General features: G+C 47.9%; 2 protein-coding genes across 3 annotated transcripts; one reads left to right on the top strand and one right to left on the bottom strand.

The window, feature by feature from the left end:
• Positions 1–5,351: 5,351 nt before the first annotated feature.
• On the top strand, positions 5,352–9,829 carry LOC100381968 (putative CBL-interacting protein kinase family protein). The gene is made up of 14 exons (NM_001174740.1): positions 5,352–5,669; positions 6,577–6,639; positions 6,719–6,790; positions 6,985–7,092; positions 7,191–7,271; positions 7,493–7,546; positions 7,646–7,771; positions 7,860–7,949; positions 8,083–8,205; positions 8,581–8,691; positions 8,892–9,008; positions 9,125–9,181; positions 9,371–9,445; positions 9,529–9,829. Exons 1-14 carry the CDS (start codon positions 5,490–5,492, stop codon positions 9,607–9,609), a joined length of 1,338 nt encoding a protein of 445 aa, NP_001168211.1. The 5' UTR covers positions 5,352–5,489; the 3' UTR covers positions 9,610–9,829.
• Positions 9,830–15,821: 5,992 nt separating this feature from the next.
• On the bottom strand, positions 15,822–17,360 carry LOC107403160 (Heavy metal transport/detoxification superfamily protein). 2 transcript variants are annotated; one of them, NM_001321442.1, is made up of 3 exons: positions 17,007–17,360; positions 16,770–16,845; positions 15,824–16,680 (listed from the first exon to the last, which is right to left on the bottom strand). In NM_001321442.1, the coding sequence occupies exons 1-3, from the start codon at positions 17,013–17,015 to the stop codon at positions 16,064–16,066; spliced, it is 702 nt and encodes a 233-aa protein (NP_001308371.1). In that variant the 5' UTR covers positions 17,016–17,360; the 3' UTR covers positions 15,824–16,063. The 2 variants fall into 2 exon arrangements, with proteins under 2 accessions (XP_020395736.1, NP_001308371.1); XM_020540147.1 differs by lacking the exon at positions 17,007–17,360 and having other exon boundaries at positions 15,822–16,680; positions 16,770–16,878.
• Positions 17,361–24,275: the final 6,915 nt, after the last annotated feature.

The following is a 24,275-nucleotide window of genomic DNA, read 5'->3' as shown; positions in this document are numbered from 1 at the left end:
ACTTCAAGAGGAATGAAGTTTGGACACTGGTGCCTCGTCCGAAGCAAAATGTTGTGGGAACCAAGTGGGTGTTCCACAACAAACAGGATGAGCACGGGGTGGTGACGAGAAACAAGGCTCGACTTGTGGCAAAAGGTTATGCCCAAGTCGCAGGTTTGGATTTCGAGGAGACTTTTGCTCCTGTGGCTAGGCTAGAATCAATTCGTATCTTGCTAGCATATGCCGCTCATCACTCTTTCAGGTTGTACCAAATGGATGTGAAGAGCGCTTTCCTCAACGGGCCAATCAAGGAGGAGGTGTACGTGGAGCAACCCCCTGGCTTCGAGGATGAACGATACCCCGACCATGTGTGTAAGCTCTCTAAGGCGCTCTATGGACTTAAGCAAGCCCCAAGAGCATGGTATGAATGCCTTAGAGACTTTCTAATTGTTAATGCTTTCAAGGTTGGGAAAGCTGATCCAACTCTTTTTACAAAGACATGTGATGGTGATTTGTTTGTGTGCCAAATTTATGTCGATGACATAATATTTGGTTCTAATAACCAAAAGTCTTGTGAAGAGTTTAGCAGGGTGATGACGCAGAAATTCGAGATGTCGATGATGGGCGAGTTGAACTACTTCCTTGGGTTCCAAGTGAAGCAACTCAAGGACGGCACCTTCATCTCCCAAACGAAGTACACGCAAGATCTGCTAAAGCGGTTTGGGATGAAGGACGTCAAGCCCGCAAAGACTCCGATGGGAACCGACGGACACACCGACCTCAACAAAGGAGGTAAGTCCGTTGATCAAAAAGCATACCGATCCATGATAGGTTCTTTGCTTTATTTATGTGCTAGTAGACCGGATATTATGCTTAGCGTATGCATGTGTGCCAGATTTCAATCCGATCCTAAGGAGTGTCACTTAGTGGCGGTGAAGCGAATTCTGAGATATTTAGTTGCTACGCCTTGCTTTGGGCTCTGGTATCCAAAGGGGTCTACCTTTGACTTGGTTGGATACTCAGATTCCGACTATGCTGGATGTAAGGTCGATAGGAAGAGTACATCAGGGACGTGCCAATTCTTAGGAAGGTCCCTGGTGTCGTGGAACTCTAAGAAACAAACTTCCGTTGCCCTATCCACCGCTGAGGCCGAGTATGTTGCCGCAGGACAGTGTTGCGCGCAACTACTTTGGATGAGGCAAACCCTCAGGGACTTTGGCTACAATCTGAGCAAAGTCCCACTCCTATGTGATAATGAGAGTGCTATCCGCATGGCGGAAAATCCTGTTGAGCACAGCCGCACAAAGCACATTGACATCCGGCATCACTTTTTGAGAGACCACCAGCAAAAGGGAGATATCGAAGTGTTTCAAGTTAGCACCGAGAACCAGCTAGCCGATATCTTTACCAAGCCTCTAGATGAGAAGACCTTTTGCAGGCTGCGTAGTGAGCTAAATGTCTTAGATTCGCGGAACTTGGATTGAATTGTAGCATACATGTGGTTATGCCTTTGATCGTGTTCATTCTGCATTTTGTTGCTTATTTTGGTGCTCAAGTTGTACAAACACTCCCTGGACCTCACAAGTCCGTTGCAAAGTGATGCACATATTAAGGGGGAGATGTGTTACAACTTGACCCTTTGAGACTAACCATATGCTTGAGTTTGCTTGATTTAGTCTCGAAGGAGAATTGAAAGGGAAAAGGTGGACTTGGACCATGAAAGACTTCCACTGCACTCCGATGAGAGGGTAACTTATTCCAAGTTCATCTCATGAACTCTTATTGCCATTTGATCTTAATTGAAGATTTTGGTGAGGAAATGGGGTTAAAGGGCCAAAATTGATCCCGTTTTGGTGCTTAATGCCAAAGGGGGAGAAAATAAAGGCCAAAACAATAAATGGGTCAGCTACCACTTGAGAGATTTGAAAATAGTAGAGTAGAGCTTTTGGTTGGTTTGTCAAAACTCTTTTATTGTCACTCTTGTCAAAAGTTGGCTTCTTGTGGGGAGAAGTAGTGATTATGGGAAAAAGGGGGAGTTTTTGAAATCTTTGATCAATCTCTTTTGGAATGACTCTCTTTACGCTTCAACATGTGTGTTTGACTTAGAGATAGAGATTTGAGTTTGATTTGCAAAAACAAACCAAGTGGTGGCAAAGGATGATCCATATATGCCAAAATTGAATAAAACTTGAATTTATTTTATTTGAAGTGATTTTGCACTTGTTCTAGTTGCTTTATGTTGTGTTGGCATAAATCACCAAAAAGGGGGAGATTGAAAGGGAAATGTGCCCTTGGGCCATTTCTAAGTATTTTGGTGATTGAGTGCCAACACAAGTGCTTAAATGTGAATCTATACCCATGGATGGATAAAGTGCAAATCTTGAGTAAAGGTATGTTTCTAAGCCTTAGTACATTGGTTTTGTGTACTAATATACTTGTCTAAGTGTTAGAAACAGAAAGAAGAAGAGTTGGCTGTGTACAGCCAAAAGGCTGTTTCGGTCTGGGGCACCGGACTGTCCGGTGGTGCACCGGACAGTGTCCGGTGCGCCAGGCTGCCTCGGGCGAAGAGGCCGCTCTCGGGAAATTGCCGACGGCGTACGACTAAAATTCACCGGACTGTCCGGTGAGCCAACGGTCGGCTGGGCCAACGGTCGGCCGCGCGATCTGCGCGAGACACGTGGCCGAGCCAACGGTCGGAAGGGGGCACCGGACTGTCCGGTGTGCACCGGACATGTCCGGTGCGCCATCGGCTCCCAGATCTCCAACGGTCGGCAACGGTCGGCTGCGCTGTTTTTGGAAATAAATCGGGCACCGGACTGTCCGGTGCGCCCGACGACAGAAGACAAGGATGGCCTTCCAGATTTGTTCTTAACGGCTCCTAGCTGCCTTGGGGCTATAAAAGGGTCCCCTAGGCGCATGGAGGAGCACACCAAGCATTCCTACAACATTCCTAAGCACCAAGACATCGATCTCGCGCATTCATTTCATTGTGATAGCATATAGAGCTCTTGTGGAGTTGTGAACTCTTTGAGTTGTGTTGCGAGCTCTTGTTGCTGCTTGTGTGCGTGTTGTTGCTCTGATCTTTTGAAGTCTTGTGTGCGTTGCTCATTCCCCCCTTGCTCTGTGTTTCTTTGTGAACTTAAATTGTAAGGGCGAGAGGCTCCAAGTTGTGGAGATTCCTCGCAAACGGGATTGAGAAAAAGCAAGCAAAACACCGTGGTATTCAAGTTGGTCTTTGGACCGCTTGAGAGGGGTTGATTGCAACCCTCGTCCGTTGGGACGCCACAACGTGGAGTAGGCAAGCATTGGTCTTGGCCGAACCACGGGATAAACCACTGTGTCATCTCTGTGTTTGATCTCTTGTGGTATTGTGTCTTACTCCTCTCTAGCCACTTGGCAATAATTGTGCTAACACTTAACAAGTTTTTGTGGCTATAAGTTTAAGTTTTACAGGATCACCTATTCACCCCCCTCTAGGTGCTCTCAAGCAGGCCCCTACCTGGCGCGCCAAATGTCGGCGTTTCGACCCCGGGGGGTCCCTGGACCGACGAGTAAAATTGTCGCTGCGTGTCCTAGCCCAGATGGGTTGGCGCGAGATGGAACACAAGGGGAAAAACACGGCTCGTGTTATCCCGCGCCAGGGGGATGCGCTCGTAGTAGGGGTTACAAACGTTCGCGGGGGAGAGAGAGCGAGCCTGTTGGTCAGCCCGTCCTCCCGCGCGACCCTCTCGCATGAGGGCCCTGAACCTTCCTTTTATAGATGCAAGGAGAGGGTCCAGGTGTACAATGGGGGTGTAGCTATGCGCTAACATGTCCGGCAGAGAGGTGCCTGAGCCCTGTGTACATGCCAACGTGGCTGTCGGAGAGGTGCTAGAGCCCTGTGTGCGCGGTATCGTGGCCGTCGGAGGAGCGCTTGAGCCCTGTAGAAGCACAGCTGTCGGGGCTGCTGGGATCTTGCTGACGTCTCCTTGCTTCCGTAGGGGGCTGAGAACCACCGTCGTCATGGACGCACGCGGGGAGCCATCATTACTTGTTACCGGGGCGAGCCTGGATGGGACACCGGTCTTGTTCCCCGTAGCCTGAGCTAGCTAGGGGTAGGGTAATGATGTATCCCCCCGTGGCGTGGTCGGTCCGAGCCCAAGGTCAGGCAAGGCGGAGACTTCTCCTGAGGCCGAGGCCGGGGTCGGGCGAGGACGCGATTCCTCCCGAGGTCGAGGTTGAGGCTGAGCCCTGGGGTCGGGCGAGGTGGAGTCCTCATTCCGAGGCCGAGGTTGAGGCCGAGCCCTGGGGGCGGGCGAGGCGGAGACCACCTTCCGAGGCCGAAGCGGGGGCCGAGCCCTATGGTCGGGCGAGGCGGAGACCTCCTCCTGAGGCCGAGGCCCAAGGTCGGGCGAGGCGGAGCTTCCTGTTGCGCCTGAGGCTGAACTTGGCTGTTGCCAGCCTCAATCTGACGGGTGGAACAACAGTCGGAGCGGGGCGAGTAGCGCTGTTTTCCTGTCATGTCGATCAGTGGAAGGGCGAAGTGACTGTGGTCACTTCGACCTTGCCGACTGAGGCACGTGTGTCAGGATAAGGCGTCAGGCGATCCTCGCATTGAATGCGCCTGCGATACGGTCGGTTGGTGAGGCGATTTGGCCAAGGTTGCTTCACAACGAAGCCTGCCCGAGCTGGGGTTCGGGCGAGTCGAGAAAGCGTCCATTGCTTGAAGAAGCCCTCGGGCGAGGCGAGAATTTGTCTGGGACTACTGTTCCCGCCCGAGGCTGGGCTCGGGTGGGGCGAGATCGCGTTCCTTGAGCAGACGAAGTCTTGACCTGAATCGTGTTCATCAGTCTCTGCAGCTTGTGCTGATGGTGGTTACCAGCCGTATTTAGGAGTGTTGGGAGTACCCCTAATTACGGTACCCGACATTTGTGTTATATCTACCAACATGTTTGTTGTTCTAAGTAAAATGAACATAGTCACATGGTATTTGTTTAGAGTAACGGTATCTGGCGGATACAGGCACAATCATGGAATTTTACTCGTAACCTATCGCAGGTATAAGTACCAAGTAGAGGCATGCATATCCTGGTGAACGAAGAATTGGCTTACCTATGGTACCCGATCCGCTGTAATTTTAGTGCTTGTTCAGTTATTCTTATCCAATATCGATTTGATGATATTGAAAAAAAAATTATGAAAGATTTTAACTTGTTTAAGATTAAAACTCACCTAATCTTATTCTAATACATATAAATTAAGAGCAAAACGATTCTTAAACGTTACGGACTTACGGTTACGGTACTGACCGGACCGGCTCACCAGCGCAAGCGACACCCAGCGCCGCGGCTCTATAAAGCCGCAGGCGCGCGGAGCGGAGGTCGCGAGAGCAAAATTCACTGCTCCCTGCCCGTCGAACCAGCCGAGCAAGCCAACGCAAACCCAGCGAGCCGCGGCACCTCGTCGCGCGCGCCTTGCCTGTCCGCTTCTTCGTCCGATCGTCCGCCGGTCCGAGCCGAGCCCCCCGAAGTATGGCGGAGCCCGCGGCGGCGGGGAGGAAGACGCGGGTGGGGCCGTACGAGGTCGGCAAGACCATCGGGGAGGGCAGCTTCGCCAAGGTGAAGCACGCCCACGACTCCCGCACGGGCGCCGTCCGCGCTATCAAGGTGCTCGACCGCAGCCACGTTCTCCGCCACAAGATGGTCGAGCAGGTCCATCCCTCTCCTCGCTCCGTGCCTGGAATCCTTCCCCCCTTTCTCTCCCCTTCGCAGACCGCTGGAATCAATTTAGCCTCGGGGGAATTTAAAAATCCTGGAGCTGCCACAGGAAGATCTCTCTGTAATTTATAATTTGTTCGCATGTCAGTCACGTGTGATGGTCGAAGAATATCCTTTGACGTCTCTGTCGTGGCCGAGAGGATTGTCTGTGACGAGACATCATGCGTCTGATCGAGTGCCCAGCTTTGCTTAAGCTTTTGATTGGTGTGGAGAATTAGATAGGATGGGACGGGGCGAAGCTAGGATCTGAAATTAGGGGACCAAATTGGGGTCTGTTAGAAGCATTTTTTTATCATTTACATGAGAATTAGCTAAAGAAACTAACAGTCCCTATAGAATTAGGGGAGTATTAGGGGGGACATTGGCCCCTGTGCCCCCCCCCCCCCCCCCCCCTCCCTGCGGTCGCCCCTGCCCACAAGGAAGAACTATACGCTCCCAGTGTTCCTTTTTTTAGATTGAGATTGAAGACATGGAGTAATGAAGATCGGGTTAATATTTTCCGATGCAATTTTACTGAATGAACAAAAATCTCTTCATCGACCCATCCTCATTTCTTTAGACATTGAAGACAGGGAATATTGAAGAGCTAATTCCAATACAATCTTCATCAACCCTTCCTCATTTTTTTTTAAGATTGAAGACAGGGAGAGTATTGAAGAGCTAATATTTCCCAATACAGTTTACTGAATGAGAGAAAAAAACCCTCTTTATCAGCCCTTAATTTGTGTGGTGAAATATCAATATGCTAACATTAGATGTCTGCTGTCAAGTTGCTTCAACAGTTCCATTTACTGTTTAGCCTCACTTTGGAAAGTGAATGCACCTCTTCTTGTTCTTCCAGATCAAACGGGAGATTTCGACTTTGAAGCTAATCAAACATCCCAACGTGGTTCAGCTGCATGAGGTATAATATTTTTGTGAGACGTGATGATGCATGTTTCATTAACTTTTGATGATTCCATCATTTTGTGTGCATTTGATAGGTTATGGCGAGTAGGACGAAGATATACATGGTTCTTGAATTTGTTGATGGAGGCGAGTTATTCGATAAGATCGTAAGGCTCTCAAAACTTTCAGTGGGTCATATTGTTACTCTTTTACTTTTGTACATTGCTTTTAACATGTCGTGGGCTTAGTTTTTTAGACCCTGGCATATATTTAGATAGTTGGGGCCTTATTATTTAGGTGTTAGGTTCATATGAATGTTACCAATTAACTCATTTATCACATGGTCTTGATAATTATTCAGGTCAATTCTGGAAGGCTAGGAGAGGATGAAGCTAGGATATACTTTCATCAACTTATAAATGCGGTTGATTATTGTCATAGCCGAGGAGTGTACCATAGAGATCTGAAGGTTTGCCCAATTATCCTTCTTTCTTTCTCATGTGTCAGTCTTAACTATGAATGCTGTGGTGCACACTTTTTAACTCGTGCCATGTATGCCTTTTGCAGCCAGAGAATCTACTTCTGGACTCACATGGAACCCTTAAAGTTTCAGACTTTGGCCTAAGTGCATTTGCACCACAAACAAAAGTATGATCTCTAGTCAGTAGCTAGAAGCATGAATTTTGTGTGTTCATTAGACAAGCTCTTTTCTTTCTATTTGAAGCTGATGTGTCTTATGTTTTATTACATCATTGAATTAACTTGCTACCTTTTAAAGCAGACGTATAATGTATTCCTCAGTTGTGTTTGTGTTTGGAGACATGGAAAGGTGATAAGAATTTCCATTAACTCTTCTGAGTTTTTGTCAGGAGGATGGGCTTCTGCATACTGCCTGTGGAACTCCAAACTATGTAGCGCCTGAGGTGAGTTTCTCACCTCTCCTCAGTTGTCAGCTTATTTGTGTTGTTACCTTATGTGATTAATGTACTTCAAGATGTGTAAGTATCGCACACTTCCTGCAGGTGCTCGCTGATAAAGGCTATGATGGTATGGCTGCAGATGTATGGTCCTGTGGCATAATCTTGTTTGTTCTTATGGCCGGATACTTACCCTTCGATGATGCCAATCTGATGAGACTGTACAAACTGGTAAATTCGGTTAATACACTTATATATTGGTTTCCCTATGAAATACAAGGGTAATTTTGATGAACTTTTCTTTGACTTCCTTTTGTAGATCTGCCATGCAACTTTTTCTTGCCCACCATGGTTTTCTTCTGGAGCAAGGAAGTTTATTAAGCGCATTCTCGATCCTAACCCTGATACCGTAAGTTCGAACTAAGACGTGCCTTTTCATTATCTGTCTCATCTCATTCATTTATCTGTTGTATTGTTGTCACCAGATTACAACCAGTGTCACTGTTATCACTGTTGGATAAATGGGTGCTGTATTCTTGCAGAGGATAAAAATTGCAGAAATTTTGGAAGATGAATGGTTCAAAAAAGGCTATAAACCACCACATTTTGAACAAGGCGAAGATGTTAACCTTGACGACGTTGATGCTGCATTCAATGATTCAGAGGTATTATATAGACCAAATGTTCATTTTGAATCTACGACTATCTTGAAAATCTTTCCAGCTTTCCAGAAATATTACGTGCTTTAAAAGCATTTTTACATTCTATTTTATGTTCACATTATCGTTCAGGTTCATAGCTGCTATAATATGAACTTTTTTGTTTCTTCTTTTTTGGAAGGCCAGGTTGAGAAATTCTAAGGACTTGATGACACAATAGATTTCTTGTTCTTTTTATGGCTACTCAAATGTCTCATTGTTTTTATAGTGTATATAGGATTCCCTTGAATATCTGATTGGTGAACATTGCAGTTAACCGATAATTAATTGTAACATACATGACTCCAGTTAATCGGTCACCTTTCAATTTTTACATTTTAGGACCGTCTTGTAGCAGAGAAAAGAGAAAAGCCAGAATCAATGAATGCATTTGCTCTTATTTCGAGGTCACAGGGCTTCAACCTTGGAAATTTGTTTGAGAAGGAGATGATGGTAAATTTCTCATAGCTTTGAATCTATTATGTCATGTTTGGAATGTAGTAAAGATTAGTTACAATTATATTGGAGGAAAGTCTGGTCTCTGGCGTTGATTGCCCACTTCTGTAAATCTCAGTCTTGGTCAGGGAACAAAATGAGTACTTTCGCTGCAAATTTTTCTTGATTTCTTGCTAATGCATGCCTTTCCTGAATAGGGAATGGTAAAGAGGGAAACATCTTTCACGTCTCAATGTACAGCACAGGAGATCATGTCAAAAATAGAGGATGCATGTGGGCCACTTGGTTTCAACGTGCGGAAACAAAATTACAAGGTGTGTGACATTTACTATCATTGGCTAGTGATGTGTGGTCTAACTGGTTTCTTGAGAATTTGCATTATAATTATATAACATTAACGATTCACATGAACCTTTATTTGATCCTCCAGATGAAATTGAAAGGTGACAAATCCGGAAGAAAAGGCCACTTATCTGTTGCAACTGAGGTACTGGCACTACTCCCAGAATTACAACATTGGATTTATATTCTAGTTTGTTTTAGCCCGCGTTAGCTGCTGTTTTAAGAAGTAAAGAAAGCAAGGTTGAGCACACCGATAAAAAAACACACACTATTAAATCATTCTCTTGTATGAACTCTTACCTTACATATGTATCCATATTTTACTCATTTGTAGGTTTTTGAGGTTGCTCCTTCACTTCACATGGTTGAGCTTCGTAAAACCGGAGGAGACACATTGGAATTCCACAATGTACGTTTTCAGAAATAAGTTTTTTTTTTCCAAATATGTGTGTTTCCAAATAACTAGCGTGATCTCATGGGAATTGCATGCAGTTCTACAAGAATTTCTCATCAGAGCTGAAAGATATCGTGTGGAAAGCTGAATCTGATGCAAGTATGAAACAGACGAAGTGACACCCAGGGAATCTGTGTAACTTATGATGTCACATTGTGAGATAGACCACCACCTCGGGTGATACCGCTTGTTTGGTACTGTATGTTTTTTTTACTGGTACCACATTGGCAATCAATCTCGTGTACAGAGCTCCTTCTGAATGAGCGCAGCTGTACACGAGACATGAAGAGGCCCTCCCTGAGATGCTCCAAACGTTGCAATGGAACTAAAAATTTGTATAAATGGGTCCTTGGCGTCCTACCAATCGGGCCTGCTGCAGGGGCAACCACTAGCGGAGGAGCGGCAGGTCCCCTTCTCTATTGTATAGAGCACCGACTTTCTGTAGTTTCTACTGTTGTCACTTTTACAAAAACAAATTTTTTTTCTAATCGACCACGGTCAAGCTTCCCATCCTGTCTCCCTCGCATTCCCTTATAATGTGTTTGGTTGGATGTACATGAAGGGATGGAATGAGGCAGGCACAGTTTATATAGTGTTTAAAAGAGTTATGTAGGGGCGAGGTGAACACCGGAGTAGTTTTTGGTAGCTGCATTGTCCCAAAAAATCGAGAGGACGGTGTCACCCCGCCTCATTCCACCTTGACCTCAAACCAAACACATCCTAGCGACCACCTATCCCGCCGCCATCACTAAACTGTCTTAAGCCGTTTTTAACCCTCGATCATGTGACGCCCGTTGCGCCTTGCCCCCTCGGCTCATTGGTTGTTGCCGAAGTGCCGCCTTTACGCCTAAGGCCTCGTTTGGTTTAAGGTTTTAGTGTCTAAAGTTTAGTCACTAAAGTACTTCGTTTGGTTTCAGTGATTAAACCTGACTAAAAAACATTAATTGGTGTGAATAGTGACTGCATTACCCCTATCAATTAGTGGATTCTGCTGCACTAAGAAAGATGAGAGGGCAAATGAGGTAAAAATCCTACTTTACTCCCTTTTAGTCACTCCCTTGGTGAATAAATAACTTAAGTTTAGTCACCCCACTTTAGTCATCATGTTTGCTTCTTTAGAGACAAACTGATTGTCCCCAAACCAAACATGCCTAAATCCCGGTACGTCCACCCCCCTCGAACCTCACTACTCCCAATAGATCCGGTCGTAGCGGAAGGGTCCAATCAGGAAACACGCGGATCACACACACATGTAGCTTATTTCTCATGTTTCTTCTGTCGCCGTCTATTGTATAGGTTCTACGTTGTAACTGTCGATGGGGAACAAGAGGTTGCCGCCGCTAGGTCGCCCTGTCTCGGCCTTTGTGCCCGACTTGGCTGTCCCACCTCCATCATTTTGTCACTGTTGGCCCGTTCGCCCCACCACCACGCCATGGAGTGCTGCCTTCTTAGTCTGGTGTTGTGGCGCCCCTTGAGAGAAAGCAATGAAACGTCGAGACAAATAGAGGTGTGCAAGTGAGAGGAGATGGAGCGGGCGGACATCGATGAGGAGCTCACACACCTCCACGACCGACCTACTCGTGTGGTCGCAACCCTAGGGCCCTGCCCCTGCCACATCGTCGTCGTTGTCGTTGTCGTTGTCGTGGTGCTGGCCGATCAAGTAACAACAACACACCCTTCTGTGTTTCCCTCCTCCCACCCTCCCTCCATGCGTATATGTGTCTTCCTTCTCTGATGCGTGCGCTTTTGAATGACCATCAAGCTCGCATCACTCTGTTACGCGCAGTTGTCAGAGGCTATCAGTAAGGTGGTGTTCTGAGGTCAGGTCATTGACGAAGAGGTTCAACCAGTAGGTCTAACGGTGATTCCACTGAAAGTAGCTCCTAAAACCTTTGCGAAGTTTTGACATCCTACATTGTAGGTCTAGTTTCATCATTTTATTTATATGGCTTCCTGCCTTTGACAAATCGGTTTTCATGGTTGCGCAGGGGAAGAGCGAGCAAATGATGGAATACATTAGAAGCTTCATGCCTGTACCAAATGGATTCTTGAGAGGATCAGTGGTCAGCTTGATGCGACACACAAGCAACACTCTGAGATAGGTACCGACCTTTTGAAATTATCGCATCATAGTTACTTCCTTTCTTCTACATTCTTCTGACCGAATTTTTATTGCTTCACATATAGTGGTTGTCTTGAAGAATACTACCTCCATTCACAAATATATGACACCGTTGACTCTTTTCAAAAACTTTGACCACTCGTTTTATTCAAAATATTTATTTAAAAATGTAAAATTTTAAGTCAAGCACAAACTACCTTAAGTGATAAAACAAATCACAAAAAATAAATGATAACTCATTATTTTTTGAACAAAACGAGTGGTTAAAGTTTTTTTTAAAGTTAACGGTGTCATATATTTATGAACGGAGGGAGTACTATTGAAGAAACAAAATTAATATGTGAGGAACTTTAAAAACAATGTGCATCTCTATAAGAGCTTTTAAAGACAGAAGATGCCAAAAATTGGTGGGTGACTTGTGCTTCTGGCTTAATATCATCTTATTACTCTTGTGTCACTCTCAATCTCTACTATATAAAGCATCAATTTTCACGATTCCATTGTCTCACTACTACTAATGACATTGAGTCAAACTTTGGTTGTTTCAAATGATAGACTTCGACATTTGTTATGATTATTGAGTTGATTCTTGATAACATTACTAAACAATGACCTATATATGTACAAGTGTATTCCGTTGAAACGCATGGGCATGTACCTAGTAGATGATTAAGTTGCTAGAGATAACCTTATAATGAAATAGCTGAACAAAGCTATCGGTCTCCATCATCTCCATTTCTAATTTTGACCATGCTACATTGGTATTGCGACTCTGGCTTTCGAAAGGCGCGTTGCTCTTCACTTTTGAATATTTTTTTCCAGACGAACTATGTGAGGTAATTAATTCGAATATGTATTTATGATTTACATCTTTACCTTTGCGTAGACTTATGTTTAGTTCTACTGATGCCAAAAGTTAGAGCTGGCCATTAGCTAATAACGAGTGCTAGCTACTGTATATCTAGCTTACTATCACTAGGGAGTGTTTAGATCCACCTACTAATGCGGTGGTTTGATACATTATTATAGTAGCAGTAGCACATATTAGCATCTATATCCACTTTTGTATGTCTAGTTTCTATAATAGTTAGTTAGGCAGTCTATTAATTTGTTAGATCGTCACTACTAATTTTAGACGCTAGCAATTATATTAGTTCTAATAGATATAAACAGACCCTTATTAGCTAGAGCTCACAGGTTTGTAAAAAAAATTGTAATCGAAATACTGTTGTTACTGTATATACTACTGTTTTCCCCTGCGAAGCTCTTGCACTCGCTACGACGACGCTAGCTGTAGCTGCCCTCTAAAATGATGTGCGAGTCGCATCGAATCCGACGCTGCATGGATGGGGACATTCGCGTCGCAGATGGGTAGAGTGCAATGACAGCGATCTGAAAGGCGTGGAGCGGGTGGTCTCAGTACAAAAGTAGTAGTAGCAAGAACAGTGGCATCTTCCGTAGGTAGGTAACTCGTGGTGACTGGTCACTGGCTCACTGGTCAGTACGAAGTAGAGAGTCATCGGAACCCATGCACTGCACCGTTTTCCGACGAAGAAACCTCCGTGAAAACTCCATCATCTTTTAGCCTCGAAGGTGGCGGGGCGCATCAGTGTCTGTCTGCTGCCGGCCGTTCAGTTCCGGACGCCAGCGTTTGTCCGGCGACGCGGATTTTGGACGAGCCAGAGCCAACCAGAGAAGTTTCACCGCGTACGCCTGCTCGGGCTCGGCTAAGTGCGTGTGCTGGTGTGCATCCCACCCCCCACGTATCGGCGCGACAGCGAGAGTGGGCTCTCGCGTGGATGATAAAGACCGCAGCAGCAGGTAGCTGCGGTGGAGTTGTTTTTATTTAACCCCACCATTGGCGAATGGCGACGGCGATCCTACCCGTCGCCGTCGCCACCGGCCACCGGGGGCACCGCACGCGTGCGCGCGGAGGTCAGGCCAGTTTCACCGGGCTCTCCACTGTTCTGTTTCTGACCACCCGGACTGGAAGCGTACCGGACGCGAGGAAGACGGATTCCTTTTTCTTATGCAGGATCAGGAAATCGTGCAGGAAGGAGAACAGAACACCAAGGGCGTCACGGAACCAGAGCCGAGAGCTCCCGGTCCGTCCGTCGCCTCACGCACCGCAGCCATCCATCCATGACCGGCATTAATGGCTGGTATGGCCCAGTGCTTGTGCCGGCGGAGAAGCAATAAGCAATAAGCGACCCAGGCGGCTGCCGGTGCCGCCGTGAGAGACCGGCTGTCGTCACGGGGCGGCGCCCGGCGTGGAGACGTCGGGGTCATCCGAGTCACCCGCACCGAAACAAATTTGACGGGGAATGGCTGGCGCTGGCATTGGCACATGGCACTGGACGGGAGAAGCGAGGGGCCCCAAACCCAAAGTGCCTGCCGGCCTGCCCGGCGGGCGCGGACTGACGTCATCAGGGTTGGAAACCGATACGGCACCGAAACACAAGCCACCATGGGTTTCTGGCAGCCATTTTTAATCAACTCGTGGATCCTTGAGCTAACTGCAGTTGGATTGTTGGATCAAGTGCTGGCGGAGTAATGATCCACGAGTTAGTAGCTTACTCATATAGTAAGGGCATGTACAGTGGTGTTTAATGTGGGGGCTCTTAAGGTGTTTTAGGGGGTTATTTGCAAAAAAATCTTAGAGCCGTCTCTCCGTGAAGAGACGCCTCTGGCTCGTAAACCAAGTAACAACAGACGCCTCACTTCCCACTGTACGAATTTGTCATCTGTTCTATCGATCTGATGCTATACAAATATATTTAATTCTGTATTTATTAATAGATTACGTTTATAGACACTCCATTGTACAATATAGTCTCTTAGTTGTCTCCTGTGCTTGGAGAACCGTTTTGGTGTCTATCCACTGTACATGCCCTAATATGGTTGGGCTCGGTGCCATAAGTTGGGTGACGATGCACGCACGAGCACGACAAACGGTCAGGCGGTTTTGCAGGTCTTCTTCCTGTACTGTTCCAAAGATTCCTCGTCTTGACAGACAGACAGACAGACAGACCCCCCTTGAAAGCTGAGCGCCTTTGCAGTTGCAGCCAGGCATCGGCATGGATGCCGAGCTGTGTCCGCCGCCGCCCTCGCGTCTTCTCCGATCCACGCGCGTCACGCCGGCCCCGAAGAAAACTAATGGCGGTGGATTATTCGCGCAAGCGATCTGTTAGGTACCGTACGTACGTAAGCCTGGCGTGATGACGCAGCGCTCGCGCATGCAGGACAGGAGAGAGAGGGACGTGTCAACCGCGGACGGCCCAGCGGCAGCGGCGGGCGGCGGCACGACTGCACGAGCCACGCGCATGCTTCTTGCTTGATCCAGCCCAGCCAGCGTCATCTTCGCTTTTCGTTTTGTTTTTTTTTTTAGTACCAACCCACATTCTTATTCTCGTGCCAGATTTTAGGTTCAACACATGAGGATGGTTCAGATGTCTCCGACGGGCTTTCCTTTTCATCCAGAATCATGTAGTAGGGCGCTGGTTGAAGTTGAACTGCTCCTCCTACCAATGATAACAATCCAATTCCCAGACGCACCGACCGGATGCATTCGTCGTGCCAATTCAAAAAGGAGGCACGTCCAGTCCCAGCTTTATCACCGATTCGCGCTGGCCACAGGCTAGCGAAATCGTACGGCGCGTGCTCATCTCCCAGCCACCAGCTCCACACTTTCCCCCCCCCCGTATCTGGTGGTACGAATGCTCAAGCCAAACAAAAAAAACGATATGAAATGGCCCCAGAATTATGAAATGTACAGACACGCGCAGTATGGTACGACGGCGAGAAGCACACATGCATCTAGCCTCTACTAGCTACGAAATGGCCCAGAATTATGAAATGTGCGGCAAAACAAGCTGCCAAGGTTTTTGTTTTTTTTCCTTCTTCCATTATTGTGGGCGGCGCGCAATAATCCTCGCGACAAAAAAGAGGCTGCAGGGTTCGTGCAGCGCCCACATGCGTGCTTGCGTCGCCCGCCAACGATCACGCTGCACCGCAAGCATATTCCTCCTCCCTTCCAAGGCTCTCTCAGTTCTGACCCATCACCCTCTCCCTCTCTTTCTGTTTCTGGCTCCCATCCATCCATCCGTTCGTTCATCTCGTTGCTTCTTCAGAGCAGGAAAAAAAAGAGAGAAGATGATGATGCAGATCGATGCACGCACTGCGACGACCACCAACACCACCCAAAGACCGTCACGGAGAATTTAGTTACAGATTCATTCACGAACTGGCAGCTATACGGTTTGGACTTTTGACTCACAAAATAATAAAAGCTACGAGTAGCTAGTTTGATTCGTCTGTCTTCTCATCGTAATAATAACGTAACACGACGACGGATGTACACATGGACTGATGGACGGGGCGGGCCGGGAGACACGTACGTACTCACGTTCGCGCGCGCGACGCGAGAGACAAAGCGGCCGGGATCGATTGCTTCAGCAGATGGCGCACGAGTTTGGGTTCTCCTCCATGCTCATGTTGCGCACGTAGTAGTACTGCGGGGGCGGCGGGGGCGGCGCCGCGTACGGGTGGTACGCCACGGGCGGCGGCGGCGGGGGGCGGTGGTGGTACTGGCTCATGTAGTCGTTGGTGATCATGTGCATGTACTGCGGCGGCAGCTGGTGCAGCGGCGGGAACGGCAAAATCGGGGGCACCGCGGCGGCGGGCTTCTTCTCCTCTGCGCCGCCGCCGCCGCCGTCCTTCTTGTCGTCCTTCTTGCCATCGCCATCCTCCTTCTTGCCCTCGCCGTCCTGCTTCTTGCCGTCGCCGTCCTCCTTCTTGCCCTCGCCGTCTTTCTTGCCGTCGCCACCGCCGCCGCCGTCCTTCTTCCCGTCCCCTTCCTCCTTCTTGCCCTCGCCACCGCCGCCGTCCTTCTTCTCGCCGCCGCCGTCCTTCTTCTCCTCCTTCTTCTCGGGCTCCTTGGCCGGCCCGACGGAGTCGATGTGCGCCGCCCACGACTTGCTGCGCAGCTTGCTCACCACCTGCACCGGGTCCACCGTCCCGATCACCGTCATCTTGTGCGCCGCCATGTCCACCGACACGGCGTCGATGCCTGGGTGGGGGAGGATGGATGATGGATGGTGGGCGCGGGAAACGGAAGCTCAGTCGTCCGCTGTTAATTAACTGTGATACGATACGTACCGACGAGCACGGAGATGGCCTTCAGCGCCTTCTGCTTGTCCTTGTTGTCGTGCAGGTCCAGCTTCACCACGATTTTCTGCACGTTCATGGCCATGGCACACATACGGTTAGTTTAGTCATCCGCTTCCTCTACCGGCTTCGAAAAGATGAGAGGAATGCAATGCACGGAGATGAACGGGGGGCCGCCGCGCGATGCATGCCACCGATATGAATGGACAAGAGGAGGGCAGGGCTCACCTTCGACATGTCTCGACGCGGCGCGGGTGAGCGCTGGATTCGAGCAGGGAGGTGAGAGGCGCAGGGGAATTCGGGAGTGGGAGGCGCAGGGCGGCGCTAAATAGCAGGAGTGGAGAGGAGATGCAGAGCGCGGAGGTAGCGTTGGTGCGAAGCGGAGTGAGCAGTGGCCGACTGTGCTACAGAAGCAGGGCAGACTACCGGAGTAGCTAGTGGCGGCGGGTGACAGGTCTCCACCTCTCAGCTGTGACACACACACACTGCCTGCTGTGGAGCGGTACCACTCCGTGCTCCTGTAGCAGGCACGTACGCAGCTGCAGCTTGACTCTGGATCAGCAGCTCAGATCGAGCCTGGATCCCGGAGGGCACCGGCAGTGCCTGCCTTCTCGTTGGCAGTGTGACCTGAGCCTGAGGCCGGGGACGCCGGGACGGTGCGTGGGACTTTCCCAGTCCCAGGCCAGCCGGCCAGCCGCTCTACGGCTTGTTCCCGTCCATCTGGCATTCTGGCGCGGCACCAAAAGAGGCGAGCAGTCCACATGTCCGTCCCACGCGGCCGTGCTGTGCCTGCGGTTGCCGCCCCCACCCCCCACCAGGCCACCAAATGCCTCGGCGGCCCCATGCCAATGCCAAATGCCACGCACCGTCGCGCTCGCTCATCATCTTGTCCCTGCTCGTCTACCTACCTGCTAGCTGCTCCACCTCCAGCCCGCCCCTCCATGGCTTCGCCGCCCATCCCATCCCAACGCCATGCAGCGCTTGCCATCCGCTGCTACTGCATGCGCAGCACGCCGCGTCCTCTCCCACAGTTTCTCCCCTCATTCTGAGGCCCCTTCCTTTTTTCAGAGAAACCCTACACTACAGGCTGCCGGAGCCTGAACTGTCACGCTGGTGCCACTGCTTGCCGGGTGCTTCTGCCATGGATGCTTCTTGGGACCAGAATCTGAGCCCGCTCCGGCTCCGCTACAGCGGGGCAAGATTTGGGGAATCTGCCGCGAATGCGGATGCTTCGAACGGTTCCCGTTGTTCCGGGGCAAGGTCCTTCTATTCCCGGCCGGCGCCGGAGAGGGACAGGACACAGCCAGAAGCCCCTGCTCCGCTCTCCTCTCCTCTTCTCTGCTCTGCGCCTCTGCCACAGGCCCTCACTGCCAAACTAGCACAGTCGTCAATGAACTCGGCATACTCGCTTCATCATGCATTACAAGAGTTGTATTCTACTACGCGAGATGAGGTCATGAGGACGTCCCGCAATCCCATCGCCTCGTCTGCTCTGCTCGTGTCACTGTCGCCATTTGCAAGCTTGATCAACAACTGGTTCCTTTCAAGAACGATCATCAAGGACTGCTGATACGTGCCAATCAATCATCTAGTCCCGGCCGCTAATAATTGGGCGCAAAATTCAGAACCGTCAGGCCGGGCGCCGCGACATCATTAATGAATAAGAATAATGAGCTGTGGCGAACATGGGTTTGGGCTGCCTCGTCGCCGTCGGTAAAAGCCGTACTGGGGAGGGCCAATTCTAGCCTGATGGGCTGTTTGTTTCTTGTCTAACTTACTTTTCTGTCTAAGATTACTTGTTCAATACAAGCGATTAAGTTTAGACATGTTGTGGCGTTAGAGCATCTTTAACAGTACCTTAAACTCGTGTCTTAAATTGAATATAGAGATCTGTACAGCAAAACTATTCCAACAATGTTATCAACACATATAGAGCACCATCTCAAATAACTCAAATATACTACACCGTAGTAAGCTGCTCTATAATCTAAATTGAGGGTTTTAATGTTAGAGCAGAATATTTTATTGATACCTTATATCATATAACATCTACTCATTTTTAAATTATAGATCGTTTTTACACTACACGTTTGTTGGAGACGCTCTTAGCCAAGAAACCAAACAGCCGAGTGTGTGCGGTACCATGCATGCACATTACCACCATGCAATTATTTATCAATAGAAAAGGGTGTTCAACTTTTCCTTTAATTTCCATGACGTATCTTGTGTTATATAAAAAAAATTGATGGCTTTATGTTACTATACACAGGTCTCGTTTTCTCGCACCTACAAAAGAAAAAAAGAAAAGACTACAAGTTGTCATGTTGGACGCAGACGCGACGAGTCAGGAGGTGGCGTGCAGCTTCTTTGCTGCTTGCAGGCTAGCGTACGCACGCCGCGCCGGTTTTACCAGCAACCATATCACCAGTTTCTTCAGCACGTAAAAGACTACAAGTACGTACGTCCATTCTTCTATCCGATTGGATTTTAGATCGTCAAATACATCAGAATAATCAACAGAGATAGGGGGGAAAACGAGCTACGTACCCTGACTCTGACGATCGGTGAACTCCAACAGACGTTCGTGCAAAACGAGCTACGTACCCGTTTCTCCTTTTTTTTCTTTCTAGGGCCCTCGGTGCTCCTGCTGTGTTCTCGGTGGGCCACCCTGCGTTTTTAAACTCTGCTGCAAGGGAGTTTTGATTGGCGAGCAGCTACAGTATCCAGAAAAGAGTTCTGCCCTGAACTGACTAATATAATACTAAAAAATTTATAGCTGTAGACTATTAAATATAACATAGTTTCAAAGAAAACAATTAGTAATATCGATTTAAAGGGGCTCAAATATTAGGCTCGATCGAACAATACGTAGAACATTGAGTGCCAAACGAAGAGCCCAAAAAGAAAACACTGTACAGTATATCTTCGTGATTACGCGGTGCTTGTACCGACACCCTCAATGAAGTCGATTTATGGCTTCTTCAACTCTAATGCTCTGGTACACGACATTCAATTCCTGGCAAGACGGGACCTTAGTTCTAGACTTTATTAACTCGATCCTTAGCTCTAAGTTCTATCCACAATAAAGTAGGCCGGCTCGATCATGCTAATTCTAATAAGAAAATGCTGCTCTTTTTGACCTTTAATTTGGCAATGCCAAACCTGGGGCTCCAATAAATTAAATCAAGGGTCCCATATCGCCGTACTAGCTAGTACAATTATTCCATAGCAAGCTCGTCCGGACGGTGCACACAGCACACACAAGAATTACGCCACACTCCATGTTTTGAAGAAAATTGTAGAGAAAGTTATCTTGAGCGCCTGAGACCTCTTTTATTTTGATTACTAGACATATAAGTACACTGATGTAGGTTTAGGTGCGTTACTTTAGGGCCATGAATATTTTGCTCATGCATTTGATGATGCACGTGGGTTGCGGCTTAGATAAATATACTAAAAATTTAGTTACATAAAAAAGTATGATCTAACTTTATCAGATATATAATATAGATTTAGTTTAAACATATTAAAATTAGTTTTGTTTTTTTGTTTGACTCGTTATTATGCAGTCTATTAGTTTAAGATGATTTAAGTTTGTTTGGTTCGTACGGTTGTACCCGGGGATGAAGCTAGCCAAGAACACCATTGATGTCATCATCATTGGAGAATAGAATCAAATACACTGCAAGCATTATATTATAATGTTTCTTCGTTGGTTTTACAAAATCTACCGGTTTCAGATGATACCAGCAATTGCACCTAGCTCCGCCCCTGTTCGTACTCTAAACTTTAGTGACGACTAAAATAAAAAAATGAATTTGTACGAAGAACCCTAAAAAATCAACTCATGTCTCGTTGGAGCCATAGATAAAAAGAGGGCGACATTGAGAGCAAGTATGACAAGATGATGTAGATCGGCTATAAGATATGCCACATCAAATTTATGGTAATATGAAAAAAGAGAAATGTGGAGAGAATGAAACCAGACCGCTCACTAGTAGCTAGCTTAAAGTGGGTTGCTCATGCACTCCAAGATTGACTGTAAGAGGAAGAAATGAGACAAGTATTAAATGTACAACTTGTATTATTATAAGAAGAGATTTTTAGTTGGCTACATATAATATGACAACGTCATAAAGCTTGCAGTGGGGTATAGTATTAAACTTGCTTAATACCGTTAGATCCTATTAAATACTCCTACATTCCTTTTGCTAACTCTACAAGCAACTCCATTAGTAGATTTAAAGTTGTTTTGTCATAACATCCGCGGCAGCTCAAATAAGAAATTGTTGAAGTGTATAAGTGAATCTATTAACTTCTCGCATCAGTTTAAGCTTTTAGATTGAACTGGTTAGTGTGTCCACTCTAACAAGGTACCAAAGCAAGAGGTATCGAGTTTGAGTCCTAACATAGCTTTATTTGTACATCTATTCATTTATTTCCACGTTTGCGTCTTTCTCTTTAGGCTCACGTGAGTGTGAGTGTTGAAGTGTATAAGTGGATCGACTACCTTCTCCTATCGGTTTGAATTTTTAGGTTGAACTGATTAGTGTGTCCACTCCAACAGTGTAACCCGTCCTTTTTTTTGGTTTGCCGTCACCATGCATGACCATGGACACAATCACACGACACAAAGGCTCTTTTGAGGATGAATTATTTGCAGGTCTACAAAGCATCCACGACACGACTCAGTAGCCGTCTAATCTCATCGTCTATCTCACGATGTATTTGGAAGCATTTTTAAAGTGTCTTTTTGGATGTCTATCTGCTGACCGCGCTGAACTCAATCATCCAATATCAAGGAGACAAAAAACGTGGGAGCAGTTGTTTAATGGCTACGATTGGGCACGCGACGACGCGAGCCAGGTCGGTGGTTTTGGTATGGCTCCGATGAGCAAGCATATCGACACACCACGAGCTCCACCTCACCCTCAACAGCTCAACTAGTAGGGCAGGCAGGCAGGCAGGCATTAGTCCGTCCGTCTGTGTGTGTGAGAGAGAGAGAGTCAGTCAGATAGAGTGTCAAAGCGGCAACCGCGATAGTTGGTTGGTGCGTGGTGCTGGCTGCGCCTACCTCCTGTTGCCGCCGCCGCCGCCGGTGCCCAGTGCCCGACGGGCGACGGCGCACTATTTGCACAGAGGATGGCGTTGGCGACGGCGTGAGCTCCACCACACCTCCACGCGCGCAGTGGCGAGATGGTCGTGCATGCACTCGTGCGCGTCGGCCAGCGTCGCCTCTCTGGTGCGCCGTGCGCGCACCGAGTCAGAGATAGAGAGCTAGCAGACTGGTACTGGTAGAGCTACCGTCACCCCGGCCGCCCACCATACTGTCCTCTCCGTGCAGGCGTGCATGTTAACGTGGCAGGGCCTGGGCTGGGAGGTGCAGACAGGAGACAGGCAGATGGGAACGTAGCGCGACAAGTCAACTCGATCGACAATGACTGATGCGCGAGGCATTCACCAGACCACCAGTCCCCCACCGGCGACCTGAGCTGCGAGCACGCGGCCGAGAAACGGACCTCGCATCACTCACTGTGGCCGTCGCCGTGGCATTGACGGACGCACAGGCACCACCGTCTCTGCCTATATATTCTCTCTGTTTCTACAAGAAGCTACTGAATGCTGCGCGGCTGCCCTGATGGCTGCTGCTACGAGTGCTGTGCGTGCGACCACAGCACACGCTACGCATCGGAAACAGCAGCCCGGCCCAAAGCCTCTTTGCCGTCTTGCATGCAGTTGCGTGCTAGCGTCTTCAAGTAGGATGATGAGGCGTCCTGTGCGGTGTGTGCATCCTTGCCTATCGATCGAGGATTCGTCCGCCAAAAGGGTGATTGGATTGGATAGGAGGAGAAGGAGATCGAATGATGTCAGTGGAGGCAAACCAGAGAGGATTCTGGCCCCGCCATGCACAGAAAACCTAACTCCCATTCTGGGGCACCACCACCTGCTCCTCCTCCATGCTCTAGACTACTAGCTAGCTAGCTCAGCTGTGGTTCATCCGTGTGCGTCTCGTCGCCTCACTAACAACCTTTTCGGTTTCGGACGGGGAAAAACAATCCGCGTGTGTGTCCGAAATAAACCACCAGCCATTCTCTGTTTTCCGTGTAGCTTCTGTCACTCCAACGCCCGCTGACAGCTTATCTGCTGCAAGGGATGACGACGACGGAAAGAGGGCTACGACGACGACGACACCTGCGAGAGCGGAAAGAGACCAAACCTACAGTGCCGGTCGGTCGGTCGCTCTAAGGAGAATGGGAGATGGCGGCCTCTCTCGCTCACCCCCCCCCCCCCCCCCCCCCCTCCACTGTGTACAATCTACGTACGTTTGGCTGGATTGCAAACGCAATTGGTGGCCTATCGTTTGATGCATCGCTTTCCGACGGCTTGAATTCATCAGCTGAGCATCGGGAGAATGTGAGGAGAGGAGACATCGAGAGACAGATAGATCTGCGAGATGGAAACCTGACCGATCGAGTGATACGATAGGAATAGCTCACTCGCCGCCGAGATTGGCGACGCCGACGCTCGTGTCTGTGGTACAAAGCTCTATAGCGTCTTCACACTTTCTGTCACATCGGACAAGGACTATACACGCTACTATAGACAGTATAGTAAGTATCAGATTTCTACGTGGACTATACTAATGGCACTAACCGCCTCATTCTTTAGCTCTGGTTGTGTGGCTCGATACTAATACGATTCGTTCGGTACTAGTTGATGATTCCAAACTGTACTTTTTTTAAAAAAATATTACATTATGCTACAAAAGAGCCACAATTTAGACATATCTTCACTCTAGCCACCAATCGATACTAAATATGTTACATTATTACCGTAGAAGCTAGAGTATCATACTCTACATGTTACATTACCGTAGAAGCTAGTTTATTTAGTGTAGTATTTTAATACCCCCCCCCCCCCCTGACCCCTCTTAATAAATAGTTTTATTTGTTTCTTTGATTATAATCATTTTCCTTTTGTTGTATCCTTACTCTATCTGTTAGCATGAACTTCAACTCTGTGCAAGCTATTGTCATCTTTCTTGTCTTTACTTTTTCCTACTGTATCTCATGACCGAATAATTAATTTCAACTAAGGTCAAATTAAGTAGCCTTTGGTCTTAACTTAATGAACAACAATAAAAATCACTTTTTAAGTTCCTATCCGGTTCTCTAGCTCTCTTTACAGATTCGAGATACAATCTTAGTACATTGCAAAGCCAATAGGTACGCTACGACTTCTTGTTCGCTTTGTGGTGCCTTGAATTGAGCATCAGGAGAATATGAGGAGACACCGGAGACAGGCAGACTTGCAAAATGGAAACATGACTGAGTGATCCGAAAAGAAAGAAATGGCTCAGGCTCACTGTTAGCACGGGCCGGCACTGGAGACTGGAGTTAACGTTATGGCTAGGCCACGGAGTAAGTCTGTAGTACTATTAGAACATAATAAATATCAAATGCATATTTATGGAATATGGAAAGTAAAAGTTAAATC

Source organism: Zea mays, chromosome 1 (assembly GCF_902167145.1).
Source record: "Zea mays cultivar B73 chromosome 1, Zm-B73-REFERENCE-NAM-5.0, whole genome shotgun sequence".
NCBI lineage: Eukaryota > Viridiplantae > Streptophyta > Magnoliopsida > Poales > Poaceae > Zea > Zea mays.
Note: the sequence above shows the minus strand (reverse complement) of the source record. Positions and strands in the feature narration are given on the sequence as shown.

What these genes read in the sequence shown, in the direction of transcription:
- LOC100381968 (NM_001174740.1), top strand. Translation starts at nt 5,490, where the DNA reads ATGGCGGAGCCCGCGGCGGCGGGGAGGAAGACGCGGGTGGGGCCGTAC. An exon ending in ACGTGGTTCAGCTGCATGAG is followed by an intron (nt 6,640 to 6,718) that starts GTATAATATTTT and finishes TGCATTTGATAG; the next exon opens with GTTATGGCGAGTAGGACGAA. An exon ending in TGCGGAAACAAAATTACAAG is followed by an intron (nt 9,009 to 9,124) that starts GTGTGTGACATT and finishes TTGATCCTCCAG; the next exon opens with ATGAAATTGAAAGGTGACAA.
- LOC107403160 (XM_020540147.1), bottom strand. Translation starts at nt 16,872, where the DNA reads ATGTGTGCCATGGCCATGAACGTGCAGAAAATCGTGGTGAAGCTGGAC. An exon ending in GGCCATCTCCGTGCTCGTCG is followed by an intron (nt 16,681 to 16,769) that starts GTACGTATCGTA and finishes TCCCCCACCCAG; the next exon opens with GCATCGACGCCGTGTCGGTG.